Here is a 10,445-nt window from a genome sequence, read left to right as displayed (position 1 = left end):
ATTTTCCATTGAGCTAATATAGATCAACAAACCCTTCTTACCAATTTTCTTTCACAAATCTGGTATTTATGCTAGCACTGTTGTATTAGACCGCATTTGTTCATTCATGCTAGTAACTTAATGTACTGTATATTTTAACGATTTCTCAGAATGTTGGGCCATATTAACATTTTTCAATCAATACTAATAACAGCTTCTATTTTAGCTTTTTGTTCTATCTTACATTGTTTATTTAAAAAAAACCTTTTATTAACCACTAAATAATGATTCTAGCCAAAGAAGCAGGGTAAACTTAATTAGCCCGGCCAATTTCAAAACATATACTTTAAATATTTTACAAACAATAAGCCAACAAAGAAAGGTAATTAAAGAAAACTACAGAATTACTTAGAATGATCAATAATTGTACTTTCTAGCCATCAAAAGACTTTACAGCAGGGCTGGAACATCATACCCTTATGATGGAGTTCATCTCTGGGGGGGTGACCTGCTTGGCCCTCTCTATGGCTGCCAGGACCTGCTGCTGGTGCTGGAAATGATGGGTGAGGGGTGAGGGGTGAGGGTGGGGAGTGAAGACAAGGGAAGGAAAGTGAGAGAGACAATAAAAGCGAGACAGAAACAAGGGGAGGAGAGTTTGGGTGGGGGAAAGGTGGAGAGGTTAGATCAATATCAATAGTCCCAGCAGAGAACTGACAACCCTCTCTGGTGATGCATCCCCCCCTCCAGCCATTCAGCTATTCATCTGATCTCACACACACACACACACACACACACACACACACACACAAGCCTTGTGTTACACCAGTGAATGGATGGTTGGCTGGTGTGCCGTAATGGGTGGAGGTCAACGGCCCTGGTGGGCAGATAAGAGCATGGCTTATCTGAATCACACAACCATTTATTACGCTGACACCCACAAACACACACACATGTATAAAGGAAAAGAGGAGTGGGATGGAGGTGGTGGTGGGGGAGGAGGGAGGAAGAAAGGGAAAGCGGGGTGGAGAGGGACACAGGAAGCGAGTGATGATGAATGATGGGAGACGGGGAGAGAAGAGGAAGGAGGGATGCTGAGTGAGGGGTCACGGAGGTGGAGAAGTAATGAGGCGGGAATGAGGGTGATCTCATTCCAGGATGTAAAGAATAGGGCTGAGGGTCAGAGGGTTAGTGACGTCTTTGTGTCAGCGTGTCTGCGCTTACCTCCTGAGACAGGTAGGGGAGGACTTGTGCGCAGATCCCGTTCAATCTCTTCACTATCTCAGCCTGCGGAGGGAGAGTTTTTTTTAGTTCAAGGATAATACTGGTGTTACTCTGATGTTTTGTTAATGTCACCAAATACCATGAAAAGACCAAAACCAACAGTGTGTTCATCAGTGTCAGTACTTCCAAACATCTGAGTGGCACTCAGCCCCAACCCCATTCATTCCTGCTGAGGATGTTACACATATAAACAGCTCAAATATAATTTTATTTCTAAAAAAAAAAAGTCAAAGTAATCTCCTTAATAAACAGGGCACTGCAGTTTTAAGAAAATGTTACTCAAACAGGAGTAAATAGGGTGTTTCTTGGGGACTATTTTCAGATGCGGATGAATACACATTTGGTGCATATGTGGGACTGACTCAAAATAAACACCCAGTGCAACACTGCAGCTCACCAATGTGTTTCTAAAGCATCTACACACCTTCAGTGGACCCACACCGTTGTTTTCACTTATGCTGCCTGATAGGACCTCGTGTCAACACTATGGGAGTGTGTACAGACCAAATGAACGCTTGCTATGTAGCAGCAAGGGTGGGGAAACCAAGACTGTGCAATTTAGGTCTTGAAGCGCAACCTTAGGCCTTTGTCAAGGAAGATGTTTTGACATGTCACAGTGGCATGGAGGTGGAAAAAAAATGAATTTAGCTGCTTGACTTTGAGGTTTGTGGTATTGAGCATGCTACCTCGCTGTCACACCGTCACGTCTCACTGGGACGCTTGAATAGACCAGAGCCATTGTTACTGTTATTGGTTACACCTGTTCTTTCCTATTATTACCAGTCAAATGGTTGCCTATTGATTACAATATCTAGCGACATCACGCTAGTCCTAGCATAGCAGCGTCCAACTCCAACCCGATTAAAGGTCCTATCAGTCAGAGTGTGTGAAAACAGCTGTGTGGGTGTGTCGAAGTCTGAAGCACCGAGGAGAGAATTATATCGTGGTTTGGCTTTACAGAGAAAACTTGTTAGTGGTTTTACTGTTGACTGTGCTCTTTTCATGGGATTTGTTGACAAGCAGAAAAAAATTATAAAATATCACCAGACTTCTCCCTTAAACACATGTATGGGAAACATCTGCTGTGACCTTCCCAAACTGGGGCACACACATCCTGCACCACACACCCACACATCAGACATATCAGACTCCCTTTATTCACCTCATTAATTAAGTTGCTTGTACTTAATACTCTCTCTCAAAACTCTTGCACGCATTCACACACACACACACACACACACACACACACACACACACACACACACACACACACACACACACGGTAACAATCACCCACGCAAGTACACATGCACACACGCATGCACACGCACCACACACACTTTGGTCCTCCTCCTCATGCACATTTCCTATCTTTCTCACATACAGGTCTATTATCATATTTGGTTGGTAATCATCCAATCCGTCTGAGATATGCAAAGCAGCAGTAATTGTGTTAGAGCGTAATTCGTGGCGCGATGAGGAGAGAGGGGCCCTCCTAACAGTCATTAGGCATGCAGAGCACAGCTCCCCATCAAGCGCTTCACTCCTATCCGCTCATCATTACACATACACACTCCCTGACATATCTAAAATGTCTCTCTAAAATGTCTCTGCGGGACTCGCTCCATGCTAACTATGGCTCTTCCTCTTTTTCAGTGCCCTTTATGCCACCTCTCCCTCTTTTTTTCTCAACCCAGCTTCTGTCTCTTCTTTTATCTGTGCTCTCTACTATCGTCCTCTGTGTCTCAGCTTTTTTTTTTTTTTATCCCAACGCTTCTTTCTCTCCTTTGTCCTCTCTTTACATTTTACTCCGCGTCTTTCTAGCTTTCCTCAAGTGCAACTGGAGCACACATTCACTGACAGGAGCATTGTATGTGTGGAAATAAAACGTACAGAATATAAAACTGGGCCCCGGCACTGGACAAATACATCAAGGATCTGCTGCAGACTGAATTCATTGCTGTTGGAGATGTCTTTGCTGCTTTTTGCCAATTTAAATACGCTTTATCTTTTGTCATTTGAAAATGTAGACGCAAAAGGGAAAGCAAACACAGAGACAAAAATGTGTTCTAGTTGATTTAAAACGTGTTTCAAGGAAGCATGGAAGGAAGCCTAAACAAACCTAACATTTCACAGACTTCCTCAGCGTGTCCTGCTTTTGTCCCTGAATGAGCTTCATATTTGAACTGAGCTTATTTCTGAATTTTTCTTGGTATAACTTTGACAATTAACTGTTTAAACACACCTGAACTGACAGATATCCCCCACTACCTCCAACCATGGTAACGTTCAGACTGTATACAATATATGAGTATTTGCTTTTCATGCTAGTTTATACTTCCCATACTACATTTCAGAGGGAAATATTGCACTTCTTACTGCACTACATTTATGCGACACTAACATGACTATTACTTTGAAAATCAAGATTTTACATAGAAAACATATGATGGTCGTAAAAAATATGATGCATTATTCTAGATGAAACCATCCAACTGTATTTAAAGTCATTCAAACAAGCTCCAACTCAACCAGCTACAACATTAAATTGCTGCTTCACATCAGTTATATGCTCCAATATCATAATATATGATACTATAACACTTTAATATGATCCATTCTGCATTATTTTACTAATACGTCTGCACTTTCACTCAAGCAAAATTCTGAATGCAGGACTTCACTTGTAATAAGTCTGCTGATTAACTGTCTGGTCTGTAAAATGTCAGAAAATAAAAGAGAGAAAATCCAGATTTGCTATAGTCCAAGATATCATCTTAAAATGTCTTGTTTTGTCTGACTTGAGAGTCCAGAGCCAACAGATATTCCATTTAATTGTCTGTCCATTGATTACTGGAATTATTACTATCACTTTTAGTCAAATCAAGATCAAGGCACTGCGTCCACCATGTCTAAGAAGAGCAACTTGCTCAGGGTTCCTCTACAGTTCAACTTATGGGCATAAGTCCCCTGAGCACGGATGAACGCATTGGGAATTTGCTATCCTGTACAGCACGTGTGATGAGAACTGCTTAACAAGACAATGTACATTATTTAAACACCCAATGAAAACTCCTATTACATACTACATGAACAAAACACAGACGCAAGAGTTATGTTGCGAGGCAGGACATGCAATTCAAGATTAAATGCAGAGGAAGAAAAACATGGTGAGAAATAAAAACAATAGAAAGACAAAGAGAACCAACAACGCAGAGCAGATTCATTCAACATATTCCCGGTTCAATCCACAACTCAACCTTGCTTCTCCTCAACAAGACAAAACAGAGAGAAAACAGACAAGGGAAGGGAGAGGGCGAGAGAGTGAGCACACAGAGTGGAGAGGCATTTTTTGAATTGAGTAGGACAGAGTGATCAAGAGGGAGCAATTGAATGTGTGAGAGTGCGAGAGAGAAAGAAAGAGGGAAATAGAGATGGAGGTGGAGAGGGGGAGGAGGAGGAGGAGCAGAAGAGGAGGAGGGGGAGGGACTGGCTGTGCACAATAGGCCTAGACATGAATGCTCCTCGACATTCGTTTCCACACATCCCCTTCAATTTCAACTCTCTAATAGAACTAGCGACTCTCCGCACCCACTCACACTGTGCACAAAGAAAGCACGTGCGCGCGCACACACACACACACACACACACACAGACACACACACAGGATAACAGGAACACACATGAACAGAAACACACACATTTGCTTGCAAACATGCGCGGCTAACACACACATAAATACAAGAGCATATGCACAAACAGAGGGGGCCACATGCACACACACACACACACACACACAAATGCTCGTGCAGGCAGTCTCAACCCCCACACACACATAAAAAAAAAAATTGCAGACAGCCAATAGGAAAGAATGTGAGCAAATGTACAATATCACTCTCTCTCTCACACACACACACACACACACACACACACACATTTGAAACAACACACACGCAAACACACAACCACATTCGTGACAGTGAATTTCATCCCTCTCAGATAAAGAAAAAGGGTGTGTTGAGCTGCCCACACACACCTCAGTGTTTGTGTGTGCTTGCTTGCTGACAACAGTGTATTTGTGTGTGTGTGTGTGTGTGTGTGTGTGTGTGAGCGAGCGTGTGTTTCTCCTGCATGCATCACAGTGCCTGTCTTGTGCTTCCTACCTCAGAGTTTGTGTGGGTGCATATATGTGACGGTCTTTAAATCATGGAAGCGGCTACTTCTGTGTAATTGTGTGTGTGTGTGTGTGTGTGTGTGTGTGTGTCCATTTGTCAAAGCATACTCGGTTTTCCCAATATGGCTGTCAGTGTGCGCCGTCAATCATGAGACTGCGTGTGTGTGTGTGCGTTTGTGTGGACGGGCAGCGCCAGACGAGGTCACCGATAAGGGCTGGCCCTTCGGAGGCTCATCGCTCTCTCCCTCCTACAGGCTGAGCATAAATTACTCCCCCAGCTTCAGCCACACAAACTGATGTATGGATATCGGCCTCTCACCCCTCCCCTGCCTGAATGAGGGCTTCCTTTTCTTTTCATTTTCAAAATGGCCAACTGATTGCTGATAAATGATGGAGCTGTTGCATAGGATACCACTATTAGAATTTAGGAGTTGTTGCCACATCAATATCCACATTGTGTGCAGTTAAAACTTAGTTTTAGACTTAATAAAAGTCTAAAATTCACATCCTTATACACAATCCCATCCTCACCATCACCACGGAGCACAGTGTGTAGAGTGAACTAAAACTGATTTGGCAACAGCAGAACAGCCAACCCCTCGGCGCCTGCATTTTACACACAGCCTCAGGTGACATCATTCAAATGTCTCTCAACACTCCCAAAGTGATGGGAGATTATCTCTGCAATTCACACCTGCCAATCAGTGAGCTGCAGGTGCACAGTGGGGGAATGGGGTTGGGAATGCACAGCTGTGTCTGTATCAACAGAATAACAAAGCGTGAGGAGTTATTTTGGACGTTCAAGGTTCAGGAATTAAAAAGTCTCCCTTTTCTTTATTTTTTTGACGTTCGCTGACTGGCAGCTGGAACATTTCCAAGGTTTTGGTAGCCATGAAACTCTCCCCAGTTGAATCATCAGTACGAACAACAACTGCAATGGTGGACTGTGATGAAGGGCTGGTAGACCTTGAGACTTTGTCCGATCACCAAGTTTAAAATGATGCTGTTTGCACCACTAATGGTGGGCAGAATGAGAAAAAAAATCCATTGTGTTCTAGATAAATGTCAGATGAATTCAACAAATTTGATGTGGTGAGTTTTTTTCCTGATTGCGTCAACAAATTGCTCTGAAATTTCTGCAGCTCGTATTTGTGGCTCTTGCTGGTTTCTCCATAGCTCATCAAAGAGAATATTTTCTGAAGCACGCCTGGTAGACAGGTGCACAAGAGAATGAAGTTATGCAAAGAAAAGTAGTAATTCCTGCTCTCTGCACCGCAGTGTTTCCCTCTTTGGCATCTTTCTAGCCAACAGCATCATAGGGACTGTAGTATTTACTGCCATTGTAAAAAGTTTTCTCTGAAACAAAGTTGAAATATTTTTGATGTCCATCACCGGAGTGTGTAGTTAAATGATCCAGGAGGTTCTCGTGTTCTGTTGAAAACAGTCACATAGGAATTAAGTATCACCTGCTCTGATTATTTGCTTATTTATTTACTATTTTCGTTAACTGGAAATCTGTGAACTGGTGCCTTCCAGATTCATCTAGTGAATCGTTTGCTTACTGGCTCTTTCAGCTTCAATACTTAACATGATGCATACAAAATGCATACAGAAATTACTCTCAGGCATACTGGTGCAGAGAAATATGGAAAATTTACCGTTTCCAATTTAATTTCATGGAACATCTCAAAGTCTACACTGGCACACAGTACAAGGAGGACAACAGACCAACAGCCATTATCAACTGCGGCAACATAAACACCTTTAAGACAAAAACGCCAGAAGACCGTAATGCTAATTTTTCTGGCATAGCTGCATAAACATGCAGCCCACCTCAGTTTGAATCCAGCCTGTGCCACAAGCAAAACAATGCATCCTTCAGCGTTCCAATAATTTTTGCACCAGCAATTTGCTGTTCATGGACAAACAGTTTTATATGTTATGTGATGGGAACAGAAGATTTTTTTCCCCTTAAAAGATAAAATGCAGACTCACCTGTTTGTGCATCTCAATATTGAGCCCATAGGACATCTCATAGTACTGGAAAGGGAGAGAGTGGAAGACAGAAAGAAGGAGTTATAACACAGGCATCAAATACATGTAACACTAACACCATTTACTCTGTGTGTGATGTGCATTTGCATAACACTGTGATGGGAAATCTGACTTTTTCAGCCGGCATTAGTAACTAAACTTAGTAATTGCTAAATTATTAAAAGACAACAAAACTGTGTCATAAAAAATCTATATAAAAAACACAATATGATTACAATCAAAGACGATGAAAAATAGTGACTTTTCCGAGGCCTTCCATGACTGCGAGCTCCAACCATAATCACATGGCATAATTTGCAAGATTTTCAGCCATGAATCTAAAATTGAGGTAATAAAAGTCCAGGCTGAGAATAAACAAAATTATCCTAACACACACAGTCAAACCAAAATGACACATCGCAGACTCCAACGACTCCTAAGGTCCCAGTGTTTGATTCTGCAAACCTATTCAAACCACAAATACGCCTGCACGTACTCGCTCAAAGAGAGGATGCACGGCTACTAATAGGAAAAGGAACTGAGAAAGAAAAGGAGACAGCAGAGAAAGAGCCTCTGTGTGAGCGATCGTGTGTGTGTGTGTGTGTGTGTGTGTGTGTGTGTTCAGTGTTAATGAGAGGGCCACCCTCTAGGCGTCAACCCTGTTAATCACCCACTCTGTCTGCAGGGGGACTGGCTCTGTCACTGGAAAACAAACACACAGATCCCTCACACATAAATGTGCACACAAACACCCACAAACGCACACGCATGCACGCACGTGCACACACACATTTCTGTCTCTGGCTTGGTCTCACTCATACAGCATTGTTGTTTTCTGTTCGATCTCACACTGACAATACCTTGTATGTGAATGCACGTGCACGCATGCTGCGCACACACACACACACAGATACACACAGTCCTTTTTTCTGTAGCTGCTTGGGCCCACGCTGAAGCTCCCTAAAGTAATTACAGCGCTGGGGAAATGGAGGTGCTGCCGCTGGCCGGGGGAGTGGGGCAACCTGATACGCTATTAGAGGAGTGTGTGTGTGAGGGGTGGGAGGGTCGTTGTGGGGATACAAGGCCGGGCCTGCCACTGATGGAGTGGAAGTGCGATTGAAAGCATACGCGTGTGCATGTATGTGCATTGTGTGTGTGTGTGTGTGTGTGTGTGTGTGTGTGTGTGTGTGTGTGTGTGTGTGCGTGTGTCTGTGTGTGTGTGCGTGAGTGAGTGGAGGAGGGAATGATAAGCCGTATTGCATTCATGGTTCAATTTTATCGCAACATTTTGAGCTGAATCTGAAGATGGTTTTGACTGACTATCCCCCATAAACTGTCTGACTGCCACCATAATTGTCTGCCACAACTGATTTCACATGCACACACAATCTGCACTATGCCACCAAATAAGCTGTACAGTTACACAGGGGTCCGCTCTCCTTCATTCTGTGTTACTGTCTGAACATACACTGACAGTGGCTGTAATTAATACCTCAGTTTTCAGGGATTCATACTTTCATCCACATTGCGTTTTTATGAAGACTCTACATTCCTGTACTATGCTGGTTCTGTTGTTTGCTGATTTACTGCTGCCGAACACTTTATTTTAGTTTATAATGTTCATTACTTACTTGACTGTATTGCTATTTCATCTTACTTACAGTTTTGTTTTTATTTTATCTATTGTTTTTATAGCATTGAGTTCAGAAACTGCAAACTTAATCTCATATTTGTGCAGTGACAATAAAGATCTTCTACTCTACTTGGAGAAAAACATCTTTGTATTTCAGAGGAAAACATACATAGCATTGCAAATCACAGATTTGATCACCCAATCTAATTACAATTAGATTAAAACCTGTGTTATAGTGCTGCATCAAAGTATCACAATCCCAGTTAGGGCTCTAAATCTTGGAAGGCTATCAGCCACACTGACAGGTAAATGTTTGTACCGAGACAGTCATGTAATAAATGACGCTGAGAGGCTCTACTGTGTTTTGGTGACATTTATGGGTGCTCTGTTTCTGGCTGCTGTCTGTGTCAGAGTTTGACACAGGGACAGGGACTTCATGGAGCATTCAGGTGCACCTCATAAACTCTGAAATCTTCATCGCATTGTATGGGAAAGTGTGTGGGCACCGACAGGGACGTCATTGCATTTAATTGTCCCTCGTAACCTCAGAAATCTATACTCGAACGGCCACAACGGTTGTTTCAAATTTCTATTTTTTTCTATTTTCCTTTGTTGAATTATATAGGCTGACATGCTGTCTTCACTTAGAGACTATTTTTGCAGTGGAGTACAGAGGACTGATAGGGAGCTTCATTGCATTGTGAAACGACAATCACCTGAAGCTCAGTGACAGCAAAACCAATGAGCTTGTGGTGACTACAATGCTTCAAATATGAATGCTGCTGCAAAGAAGCCACATATTCTAAAACATGGACGCTTCACACTCCTTCAACCCGGCAGATCTATACAATCACCATTCAGGGAGGGTGCTCTAGATTAGTGTCCAAGTTAGTAGTGACCAATTCAGTATTTGACCAAATGTGAATATGGTCACAATCTCTTCTTCTGATCCTGAGTTATGGCGCTGAATAATGGACTTTTGACCACCAAACTCTGATCCTCTCATCCTTGAGCCCAAGTGGATGGCATCCCTGAGACATTGCATTCACGAGAATGGGACGGACAGATTGGCAACCCAAGAACAAACTGCCTCTGGCTACAGCTGTCACCAGCATGGAAGCATAAAAATCTTATCAGGTCCACAAGTACCTCTGTTATAATATTCAAGTTGTTTCACTGCAGCCTTTTTTAATAATTAAAGGCTGAAGTCACACTCAAGATGTGCACATTTTGGCTGGTAAAAAAGGTGCATGTTCGAAATAATTTGCTTCATGTCTTGGGTATAGGCTATTCAGTGTTTGGGGTCTATTTTAGCAGTGCACCTAGGAACTGTATAGCTAATAT

General features: G+C 42.6%; 1 protein-coding gene across 2 annotated transcripts in view; it reads right to left on the bottom strand.

The window, feature by feature from the left end:
* tle5 (TLE family member 5, transcriptional modulator) overlaps positions 1–10,445 on the bottom strand; it is a 40,481-nt gene that overhangs the window by 5,035 nt on the left and 25,001 nt on the right. For both annotated transcript variants that reach the window (XM_076726040.1, XM_076726041.1), the window contains exons 4-6: positions 7,430–7,474; positions 1,201–1,263; positions 455–529 (exon numbers count right to left, since the gene is read on the bottom strand). In XM_076726040.1, coding sequence (XP_076582155.1) covers positions 455–529; positions 1,201–1,263; positions 7,430–7,474 — 183 coding nt within the window. The remainder of the gene's footprint in view (positions 1–454; positions 530–1,200; positions 1,264–7,429; positions 7,475–10,445) is intronic.

This window comes from Chaetodon auriga, chromosome 3 (genome assembly GCF_051107435.1).
Source record: "Chaetodon auriga isolate fChaAug3 chromosome 3, fChaAug3.hap1, whole genome shotgun sequence".
Classification (NCBI taxonomy): domain Eukaryota; kingdom Metazoa; phylum Chordata; class Actinopteri; order Chaetodontiformes; family Chaetodontidae; genus Chaetodon; species Chaetodon auriga.
The sequence above is the reverse complement of the archived record's forward strand: the minus strand, read 5'-3'. Positions and strand labels throughout refer to the sequence as shown.